The sequence below is a fragment of the Triticum dicoccoides genome, chromosome 6B (genome assembly GCF_002162155.2).
Source record: "Triticum dicoccoides isolate Atlit2015 ecotype Zavitan chromosome 6B, WEW_v2.0, whole genome shotgun sequence".
In the NCBI taxonomy this organism is placed as follows: Eukaryota; Viridiplantae; Streptophyta; class Magnoliopsida; order Poales; family Poaceae; genus Triticum; species Triticum dicoccoides.
Genome location: NC_041391.1, coordinates 153,932,425 through 153,944,264, shown reverse-complemented (window position 1 = coordinate 153,944,264; position 11,840 = coordinate 153,932,425). Strand labels below are relative to the sequence as shown.

The 11,840-nt window shown below is 48.6% G+C and overlaps 1 protein-coding gene across 1 annotated transcript; it reads right to left on the bottom strand.

Annotated features, from left to right (window-relative positions):
- Positions 1-1,992: 1,992 nt before the first annotated feature.
- On the bottom strand, positions 1,993-5,612 carry LOC119324726. Its single transcript, XM_037598498.1, has 4 exons — positions 5,126-5,612; positions 4,663-4,860; positions 3,463-3,546; positions 1,993-2,674 (listed from the first exon to the last, which is right to left on the bottom strand). Exons 1-4 carry the CDS (start codon positions 5,255-5,257, stop codon positions 2,006-2,008), a joined length of 1,083 nt encoding a protein of 360 aa, XP_037454395.1. The 5' UTR covers positions 5,258-5,612; the 3' UTR covers positions 1,993-2,005.
- Positions 5,613-11,840: the final 6,228 nt, after the last annotated feature.

Here is an 11,840-nt window from a genome sequence, read left to right as displayed (position 1 = left end):
ACTTATGAACCAAACATGGCTTAAGTTGCCCCCAAATTATAGGTTAGACTTCTAGAATATAAGTTGGGGAGCGGGCATAGCTTATTTTCAGTCAACATTTTTCGAGGGGTTTGGTCAAAACTTTTACTCCGGAGTAGAAATTTGGTTGTCGATATCGTTCTAGATGATTTGATTGGAAATTTTAAAATCGTACGTATGAGTGCAACGATTCTGCACCCAGGCTTGAGCTGCACTTGCCGATGAACAGTAAAATAAAAAAAAAGAAAAATGTTCAAAATAGTCTGAAATTTTTGCACATGAAAGTTGAGAGAATCTTCTAGGTGTCTGCCAAATTTCAAGGTATTCGGACATTTGAGAAGTTCGTGGTAAAAATAACAAATTTGGCTTGTCAATGAAACTTTCAACCAGTGCACTGTGTAGACCGGATTTTGTTTCTTTTTCACCACCAGCTCATCAAATGTCGAAACACCTTGAAACTTTGCACGCACTCAGAAAATTCTCATTTTTTATGTGTAAAAGTTTCAGAAATTTTTAAATTCGTTTGCTTTTTTCTCTCCATATTTACTGTTCACCGGGATCATATGAGCCTGAGTACCGTTTTGAATTATCGCGTATGTATAGCTTTACTTAAACTAGAGGGAGTACAACATTTCTCTCAGTATTGTGATAGACCAAATATAATTTAGGAAAAAACTTACCTTCAACCGGCTGAAAACAGTGTCTGCGTCCGCCGCCTTCTCCGTGCTACACGTGGCGCTGAGGGTATGCAAAGCCTATCTCCTTCCCTTTCTCAACCTTATCTTCTCGACCTCCCACAGCCACGCTCTTCCGTTTCTTCTCCTGCCTCCATCCCGCCCAAGTTCCTTCTCCGCCGCATCTGAAACAAGATCTGGAGCCACGTCTGCCGTCCCCCGGAGCACTAGTGTCTGCTGCTCGGGGAGCACCGGCGTGGACAGCCATGGCTGCCGCCTCCTCGAGCTCAGTTTCCCGCTACAAGTTTTCTGCAACAACGGTGCTTCTACATCCCCGCAGCCACGCTCGCCTCCCTCATCCATGGCTGCACTCGCTTCCCCATCCATGGCCGTGCTAATTTTGCAACATGGGTCCTGTTGCAGAAAATTAGATGCGGCAGAGATGTTCTTTTAATTTTTGCAACAAGGGTCTTGTTGCAGAAAATTAGACGCAACGAAAGTTGTTGTTGCAATTTTTGCAACAAGGATCTTGTTGCAGAAAATTAGACGCGTGAAAGATGTGCAGAAAATTAGACGCTTGTTTCTGCAACTCCACCGTTGTCTCAGGAAAATTGTAGAAGGTGAGGTTTCGCAACAAGGTCTTGTTACAGGTAATCAGAGAAGACCCGATCTTGCAACAAGAGCATCGTTGCAGGAAATTAGAGAGGAGGATTGAACGGCTAGTGTCACGCATCGAATGGCTCACGAGATGCTTGTTTCTGCAACTCGACCGTTGTTTCAAAAATTAATGGGTCGGGGGAGGAGACCGAGCCGCGCGCCAGAAGCCGTCGAGGTGGCGGATGTTTCATATGGATCACCCGGCGGACGCGTACCTATAATTTATCTGGAATTTAGAATTTGTCATGGTTGTTTAGCTCAAAACGTGGTACAATTTTCACGACAGAGACATCATGAGAGCTAGGCAAGTCACTGGACAAGATATACCAAGGAATTTGTATTTCTTGGCACATAATCAAGATTAAAATGCACAATTACATATGAATAGGGAATTATATACACGAGCCAATTATTCCCACGCGTATACATTTTACACGAGTAAGAAACATGCTTCTGGGCACAATTCCTATGGCTATCTGACCCCTACACAAAAATCTTCAAAATCTTGTCTTCTGTTTATCTATTCTCCACATAAAACAACCTGACCGCCACCCTTCGTTAGCTTCTTTATATACTCTCCATGCAAAATGAGAACACAATGGAAGGAGAAAACTCCACAGGAGACATCGAAAGCTGGACAACAATAGCTTCATAGCTCATTTCATCAAATCCAGGAATACAAAACCGTTCCAAAGGCTATGAAGCACCATCGATGCCAATAGGTTGCGTGATCTGGCAAAGACGCCTCCCATCACAACCCCGAGAAATATCAACGGCAACACCCTTTGCACGTTGAAGTGCGCCAGCGCAAACGCCGCGGCACTTAGCAGGATCGACCACGGAAGAGGCATGTATCGTGTTAGAGATGGGAGAAGGAAACCACGGAATACAATCTCTTCCCATATAGGTGCACATACAGTGACTACCACTGCATACAAGGCCATTGCCACCGGGTCACGGGCCACAATGGATTGCTCTACACTGGATACCCCTGCGACTGGCCCTGATGACATATGAACTAGGCTGATGTTGATGTGAGAAAGCAAATTCACCAGTGGGAATAACAGGCACCCCAACGCTACATCCCAATGCCATCTGCCCTTTAATTTGAACTCAAACCAGCCTGGAGGAAGGGGACGGAATCTACCAAGGCACTGGTGAAGGATAGCAATCCCAGCAAGGCCTTCAGTTATGTCTGTCACGAGGCTATATAATGCTTGTCCTCTGTGCGTCAATGTTTCCTTGCTAAAGCCAGCAGCATGAGCCAAGAATGGCACTATCCAGGAACCCACAAACCAAAATGTCGCAATCCACAAAAACATGACCTGTATTCAAAAAATTTAACTGGTTACCCTTAATACAAATTCATGTAAACTGCTAAGACATCATTATATTCGATCAGCATTCCCTGTTTAACTGATATCTTTACAAAGACAACCAATAACCAGCAGGAACAGTCATCCATTCCTTTCTATTATATGTGTACATAATATCCTAGCACATGCAACATAACTTATTTTTCTTTAGAGGGGAACACATTTTTATACCCAGCCTGTTTGGAGTGGCCCCTGTGTCGTGGTTGTGACTTTAGTCCCACATTAGAATTAGAGGCCTAAAGGCGAGTGACATGATTATGTAATTCTTGTTGTGTCGTCCCCCATCCCTGTAGCCCTCTAACAAGAGGAAGCGGCAAAATTCTAAGCAGGGTGCTATGCATGAATAGCATGTCCCAAGCAGGAGCTGAGTTGGGGACCACACAAAATATTAAACAGAACATTATGGTAATGCAGAGTAACTTGTTATAACTTATAAGATCTCCTACGGAGTAAGAAAATAATAGGTGGACACATAAGGGCAATATTAATATCTGTCTGATGTCTCATATCATATCCAAAATAAAGTCTCCACGTGGCTTCGGCATCTTATAGATCAGGTTCACATTTAATATGTCTGTGTTCATATACAGAAAATCTGACAGAACATGAACGAATTACGTTATGAGAAAAACAACAGCCGGCCCTACATCCCGTAGGATATCCAGAAGATATCTGCTGAATTAGCAAAATGGATGTCTGATAACACCAAAACATAATAGAATAAGTAGAGAACTAACCTGGGCAATTGTTTGTCCAGTCCAAGGTACCGCCCAGCGCCCATTCCAAAATCTGAATATTGTTTCCTGTAGATTTTCCTTTATCTGTGACATAAATTCAGAATTCTCATTGATTCATAGGACAAAATCAAAGTCTTATAAGTTATAACAATGAAAAGGACCAATAGTTAATATCTGCTCCCTCCGTTCCGAATTATAAGATGTTCTAACTTTTTTTCTGAATCGGATGTATAGACGCGTTTTAGTGTGTTTGTTCACTCATTTCAGTCCGTATGTAGTCCATATTGAAATATCCTAAACGTCTTATAATTCTGAACAGAGGTGATAGCAAATTAGACACTGGCACTGAACAAATATGAACGCCTTAACCAATCAAATATCCAATGATAGTTGCAACTAATGTCAAAGTATATTAATGATAAGATGAGAATATTCTGCCAAATAAGTACACATCCCACAATCTTTGCAACGGGAGTAACACAAAAGGAGAATATTATAATTTATTTAGTTTTTGGGCAGTGAGGATATTAGGATTTAGATATACTTGTGAGAGACCGTGCAAGATATCATATCATACAATAACTGGGCTTGATGAGAAAGTGTAGTGCAGCCCAAAATTGGCAGGTATTCATAAACTTATAAACAACAAGCACTTTTTCCTATATATTATTAAATACTGATATGATCAATTGGTCATCCAAAAGGTTCCTTACAAACTCAGATAGACATGCAACCCAATACAGTAGCACAGGGAAAAAAACATGCACAACGATATGTCGATATCTATTTTCCTTCGGTCCACACATTGACTGGCACCACACAAACAGAGAAAAGCACATGTTTATATCGGTAAGAAAATCAATTCAAGTGCAACAACTAATTTTGTTATCAGGACGCCTCCAGTTAATGCTAGTAGAAACAATGTGATTCAGTAACTCAATTTGATGGAGTAATTCACGATGTCTACTTTATCGATCATGAAAAATGTGTTGCCATCTCATCTCTTAAGCTCTCAAATAGTATTTCAAGTGAGCAAGTGAGCAACTGAGCATAGAAACTGGCAGTTTTACTTCTATTGTATTGTGCATACTGTGCTTCATTTTGCAATATATCAACGTAATACGTAATATAATTTACATCTGAAATTCCTATTTGTCAAAACACAATGAAGTTGGAATGCGAAAAATAAACCAGACGAACCTTCTGCGCTCTAACAAACCAGTTTCCATTTACATAACTCTGATCATCCCTGTTGGGGCTTCCACCGTCTTCCTCCTTCAGATCAGGGTCCCCTGAGATCTCTGCCTGCTCATTGTACTTGAAGCCGGTGCCATCATCAGATGTTGTTGACACGTCTTGCTCCTGCCTGAAGCACGAGATGTGAACCAGCCTCCATCCCTAAATGCACATGAGCACAAGAAGCAAACAAAAAAAATTCAAATTATAATCGCAAGCAGCATGCCATTTTGACACTAGCAGAGCAAACTGATGGGCATGACATTCAGATTGGCCATGTGGATAGCAATGTTGCAGCTACAGAACCGAGCACTGTGATACCCATACAAGGCTTGGCTGCTGAAACTGCGGCAGACAACCACGACCGGCTACGCAGAAACAAAGTCAAACGGTTGAACCCGAGAGCAGGGGGTCGTTTCGGCCTTACCTTGGTGGGAGCAGCTCCGCGAGGCTTAAATCTGAGTGATGGCCTCTCGGCGGCGGAGGAGGGAGGTGGGAGCCTAACCCTACCGCAGGGGGTCCGCGGAGCGAGAGGGGCTAGGCAGGAGGTGGACGACATGCGAAATCCGCAACCCGCAGAACCGATTTAAGGCAGGAGAGAGGAGGAGGGCACGAGGGCTCAGGCGAGGAGGCGAACGGCGCAGCGCGACTCCGGTGACGGCGAGGCGGGGACCAGGACGCGGGCGCGTGCGGACAGCAGGCCGCAGCAACGGTGGGGGCGCGGGCGCGGGCGCACCCGCGGCCGGCTAGGGCGACGAGGGGGGAGGCAAGCGAGGCTGCGCCCGAGAGACAACGGGGTGGAGCGAGCGGCGCCGAGGAACCGGGGAGAAGCGAGTGCGCCGACGGGGAGCACGCGCCGCCGGGAGGCGCGGGCTGCTGGGACCGGGAGGATGTGGGGATTACGGTTTTTTCAGATTGGTTCATGGAACACATTTCACATTCACCTGTGTATATCAGAGAAAAAGTTAGAACATATTAAAACATCCCTAGCACACCCCTTAAACCGCGTTTTCAATTCACGAAAAACGTGTTTTAAGAATCGATTTGGGGTGCGGCCGAATAGACACCTTAGACTTAAACTGTAAAACTAAGTATTCGTTTATATTTTTTCTACGTCTTCTTTCTTTCACGTGGGTACACGATTAGCTAGCTCGCTCCTAAGAAACTGACGGACAGCACACGAACCGGGCAAGTACGAAACTGCAGCGTCCAGCTAGCTCGAAGCGACCAAATACGAAGCCGCCCGGCGACCAAATACAACACAGAAGCTGAATCAATGCAGGAGCGAGCTAGCGAGCTCGAATCGATTCAGCTAGCTAGCTAACTAGCTCCTTCGTCTGCCGAATCGATCGATTCAGCTAGCTAGCTCCTTCGCCCGCCGAATCGATTCGAGCTCGCTGGCTCGCTAGCTGCTAGCTCCTCCGTCGGGAGAGACGCGGGAGGGCGTGGGACGGCCGACCGGCGAGTCATGAAGGTTCCGATGGCAGTTGGATTTTCGCCAACGTTCTTTCGCGCATACAGGACACCCTCGGGTTGGCTCAAAAATCCTTATTTTCACGGGTTCGGCGGGGATGTTTTCCGTGCCCCTTAAAGAAATTACAGATCGAAATCGTTTACGGGTTCTATTCGGGTCGCTTTTTCTGCCTAAAACTGTAAACCGGCGATTATTTTACAGTTCCGTGCGTTTTAAGGGGTCTGCTAGAGATGCTCTTAAAGGAGGGAGCAAATATTAAGTGGTATTACAACATCTCTAACAGCAACCTACAAATCCTCCCGCATCCGTCTGCGGACAAGGGGGCCAATCCACAACACGGATGCGAAGGACACCATCATACATCCGACCTTCCTTATTTTTTTCCAAGTTCGCATGATAAAATAGCCGCATGCAAAGGATACAGACGTTCAAATAGCCACATGCAATACTAGTTCAACTTTAAAAAGTTTAAGTATTACGTCCCAACATTGTTGTCCCTTTTTACCGCCCACGGATACTCAATTAGATTTTTCTTCAGCTGCTCGTGAGTTGGTCGATGCCGAATTTATTGATGCATTTGAATAAACTCTATAAATGTGGTCGGATTCTGGTCCGAAAGTTGGATATGATCACCCATGTTCTCAAATTCCAAAGTTGTGGCAATATCGTCACCCTCATCCTCGTCGATCATGTTATGCATGATCACACAACATGTCATCACCTCCCACAAGGTCTTCAGATCCCATTGTTTTGCAGGTCCATGAACAACTGCAAAACGGCCCCCCGGAACTCCAAATGCCCTCTCGACATCCTTTCTAGTTGTTTTTTTGTCTTTGGGCAAAGTAAGCATTTTTCTGTCCAACTGGGTTTGAGATGGTGTTGACAAAGGTAGCCCATGGAGGATAGATACCATCAACCAGATAGTAGCCCATGTTGTACTCATGTCCATTGGCAGTATAGTGGCAAGGAGGAACTTTTCCTTCAGTCTGCCTCGCAAACAATGGTGATCGCTGCAACACATTGATGTCATTGTGAGACTCGGGCATGCCAAAGAAAGCGTGCCAAATCCAAAGATCATGTGATGTAACTGTTTCAAGAATGATGGTGGGTGTCGGAGTAAATGACCACGAGTAGCCTAGCCGGCTCCCTTTGGCCCATCGAAAAAATGACAGGCCCATCGAGCCTTCAAGCACCCAAGACGTGGGGCCGCCTTCCCTCGGCCGGCTAACTCACAGGACGACTATCGGAAGGCGGCCCGGCTCTAAAACCCTCATAAAGGAAGCCACGAGAGGGTCGACTCCAAGGAGCCGGCCACGAGAAGACCGACTCCAAGAAGTCGCCCCCTGGCAAGCGGCCAAGATCGTGCCCTCAAAGTCTGCACCCACATAACGGTGATGAGACAGGGCGTGGCAACAGTGAAGCCTGCCACCCCCGAATCCCGGAGCATGCATGGCCACAGTACGCCGTATGGGGCAGCCATCACCCGTCCGGCGTGGCACTGTTGCCATGTTGACCATGACGCCGCCCATGACAGGCTGTCAGTACGGCCCTCAGGCGGCGGGCCCCTTCAGTCAGAGAGACACCCGAAGGCGGCCAGGCCTCCCCCAGTCGGCCTGAGATGCGGCCGACTCCCAATAGCCGGCTTGCTTCCTCCCTCGAAGCACGCGCACCATTAAGGAGACAAGATGAGGTAAGGCTACAGTGAGAGCCCGCCAGGTGGCGGCACTGTAGCCATGCTTACCTCGACAAAGCCCTCGTCATCAAGAGTGAGGCAACAATAACCAGCCCCCGACAAGACACCCAAGCGGTGGGGCCCGCCTGTCGACCAAGAGGCCGGCAGCCTGCGGGACCCACCAGTCGGCGGGCCCAGCGGCCAGCAGAGAAGCCGGTGAACATAGACACTGACGGCTAGGGCCCATGCCCAGCCGGATTACCATTGTACCCCTGGGGGTAGGCCTATATAAACTCCCTAGGGCACCCATGCAAAGGGTTGATCTCTGAGAGTTTTAGACACTACATTGAGGGGAGAAGAGAGCTAGCCCTGCCCTTCCTCCTCCTCTCGCCAAACAGCTCAAGGAGCCTCTTGTAGCCACTTGTTGATCTAGTGATCATGCGGAGACCCCGCAGAGCAGGACTAGGGGTGTTATCTCCACGGAGAGCCCCGAACCTGCGTAAGATCCGCCGGCGTGCATGTCTTCACCTCATCCCGTTTCTAGGCACCGGCGATGTCTTACTGGCTCCCACAATGATAAGCCACCCGTTGGCATATGTCGCACCTACCACCCGACATTTGGCGCCCACCGTGGGGCCAGGTGCAGCGTTGTCCAGAGACCTGCTCTGTACGGGAACCCTTTTCTTTCCCAGCGAGCGTAGCCAGCCCGGCACGCCCGATGGCGCTTGCCCCGAAGTGTTGCAAGGCGTCGACGACTCCTGCGTGGTGAGCTACCTCGCCGATCTTCTCGGCGAGGCCCGCATCTCCGACGAGCCCGCGTCCGACGCGGGCACAGGCTGCCCCAAGAGCCGCCTCATCAGCCTCCTCAACCAACTCCATGTCTCCAGCGAGCCTACTACGGATTTGGAGTCGGTTGGCTCCACCGACCCGATGCTTGTCGACTCCGACACGACATCGCTTGATGTTTTCCCCACCAACGTGGTGATCTTCGACGACCCTCTTCCTCGAGCCAACAGCGGTGGCAACACCGTCACCGAGGTACTAGTCATCAGCCACGGTGTCACCTCTGACGAGAACGCCCATGACGCCCTGCAAGCGGCGCTGCACGACTTGTCCGCCCCCATCCCGGCCGATGCCGACGCTGAGACGCTGGAGGCACGCCGCCTCGCCCTCATTGCGGAGGGTCAGAAGATAGCTGTGACGCCCCCGATTCAATCGTACACTAATCATGCACGCAAACGTGTACGATCAAGATCAGGGACTCACGGGAAGATATCACAACACAACTCTAAAAACATAAATAAGTCATACAAGCAACATATTACAAGCCAGGGGCCTCGAGGGATCGAATACAAGTGCTCGATCATAGACGAGTCAGCAAAAGCAACAATATCTAAGTACAGACATAAGTTAAACAAGTTTGCCTTAAGAAGGCTAGCACAAACTGGGATACAGATCGAAAGAAGCGTAGGCCTCCTGCCTGGGATCCTCCTAACTACTCCTGGTCGTCGTCAGCGGGCTGCACGTAGTAGTAGGCACCTCCGGTAGTAGGAGTCATCGTCGACGGTGGCGTCTGGCTCCTGGACTCCAGCATCTGGTTGCGACAACCAGAAAGAAAGGAAAGGGGGGAAAAGGGGGGAGAAAGCAACCGTGAGTACTCATCCAAAGTACTCGCAAGCAAGGAACTACACTACATATGCATGGGTATATGTGTAAGGAGGCCATATCAGTGGACTGAACTGCAGAATGCCAGAATAAGAGGGGGACAGCTAGTCCTATCAAAGACTACGCTTCTGGCAGCCTCCGTCTTGCAGCATGTAGAAGAGAGTAGATTGAAGTCCTCCAAGTAGCATCTCCAAGTAGCATCTCCAGTAGCATCACATAGCATAATCCTACCCGACGATCCTCCCCTCGTCGCCCTGTGGAAAAGCGATCACCGGGTTGTCTGTGGAACTTGGAAGGGTGTGTTTTATTAAGTATCCGGTTCTAGTTGTCATAAGGTCAAGGTACAACTCCAAGTCGTCCTGTTACCGAAGATCATGGCTATTCGAATAGATTAACTTCCCTGCAGGGGTGCACCACATAACCCAACACGCTCGATCCCATTTGGCCGGACACATTTTCCTGGGTCATGCCCGGCCTCGGAAGATCAACACGTCGCAGCCCCACCTAGGCACAACAGAGAGGTCAGCCTGCCGGTCTAAATCCTATGCGCGCAGGGGTCTGGGCCCATCGCCCATTGCACACCTGCACGTTGCGAGGGCGGCCGGAAGCAGACCTAGCAACCTCCATTACAAAGGAAGTCACGTTACGCGGTCCAATCCGGCGCGCGCCGCTCCGTCGCTGACATCAAGAAGGCTTCGGCTGATACCACGACGCCGGGATACCCATAACTACTCCCGCGTAGATGGTTAGTGCGTATAGACCAAATGGCCAGACTCAGATCAAATACCAAGATCTCGTTAAGCGTGTTAAGTATCCGCGAACGCCGAACAGGGCCATGCCCACCTGTCTCCTAGGTGGTCTCAACCTGCCCTGTCGCTCCGCCACAAAGTAACAGTCGGGGCCGTCGGGAACCCAGGCCCACCTCTATCAGGATGGAGCCACCTGTCCTTTCAGCCCTCTTATCCGAATCACTTGCGGGTACTCAACGAGCTGACCCGACTTTAGTCACCATCTGTATAGTATGTATGTATAGTATATACCCGTGATCACCTTCCGAGTGATCACGGCCCAATAATATAGCAAGGCAGACTGACAAGAATGTAGGGCCAATAATGATAAACTAGCATCCTATACTAAGCATTTAGGATTGCAGGTAAGGTATCAACAGATGTAGCAACAATGTCAGGCTATGCATCAGAATATGATTAACGGAAAGCAGTAACATGCTACACTACTCTAATGCAAGCAGTAGAGAGAAGAATAGGCGATATCTGGTGATCAAGGGGGGGGGGCTTGCCTGGTTGCTCTGGCAAGAAGGACGAGTCACCAACACCGTAGTCGAACTGGGGGTCGCCGGCAGTCGTGGGGTCTATCGGAAAGAAGTAACGGAGAGGGAACACAATAAATAACAGAGCAATCAAAGCATCACAAAGCGTAACAAGACAATACGCGGTGTTCGGTGTGCCCTAACACGGTAGTAGGTGATACCGGTGAAGGGGGGAAAACATCCGGGAAAGTATTCCCGGTGTTTCGTGTTTTCTGATAGATGAACCGGAGGGGGAAAGTTGCGGGTTTGATATGTTAGGGGTGTGTGGTGGACGAACGGTCTACGTATCCAGGTTCGTCTCGTCATTCTGAGCAACTTTCATGTTGAAAATATTTTAATCTGAGTTACAGATTAAAAGATATGATTTTCTAAAGATTTTATTAATTTCTGGAATTTAATTAGTTATTTAATTAATTCGAAAATGATTTAATGACATCAGCATGATGTCAGGCTGACATCAGCAGTCAACAGAGTTGACTGGTCAACCTGACTTATGGGTCCCATTCGTCATTGACTGATTAGTCTAATTAGGGTTTAATTAAACTATCTGCTTAATTAGATTAATTAAACATGATTAATTAACTTAATTAATTCATTAACTATTTTAATTATTAATTAATTAATTATTAATTAATTAATTATTTATATATTTATTTTTATTTCGTTTTTTTAAAACGTTTTGGAGTGGGGCCCATTGTCATAGGGCCACTGGAGCCTATGCGGGCGTGCGGGTTACGGGCGCCACCCGAACGGGCGATGGCCCGAGTAGGGGGGGGCGAGCCCGACAGGGGAAAAAATGGGGCGAGGCCACCGGGCGCCACCGGCGGACGGCCGCGGTGCGGCAGCCATCGAGGAGCCCCGGCGGAGGCGGCCAGCATGGCAGTGGCAGACACGGTAGCCCGGGGCGGGGCCGGCAATGGTAGGGAGGCGGAGGGAGCCGGGACGCGGCCACGGCGGGGCACCGGGCGGAGCGGTGGTGTCCGCGGGCACGGCGTGAGCACGGC

Bases quoted from the DNA above. Each gene is read 5' to 3' on its own strand.
- LOC119324726 (XM_037598498.1), bottom strand. From the start codon at position 5,257: ATGTCGTCCACCTCCTGCCTAGCCCCTCTCGCTCCGCGGACCCCCTGC. The intron at 4,861-5,125 runs GTAAGGCCGAAA...ATGTGCATTTAG, and splicing joins GCGGAGCTGCTCCCACCAAG to GGATGGAGGCTGGTTCACAT. The intron at 3,547-4,662 runs GTTCGTCTGGTT...TTTATGTCACAG, and splicing joins GGTTTGTTAGAGCGCAGAAG to ATAAAGGAAAATCTACAGGA.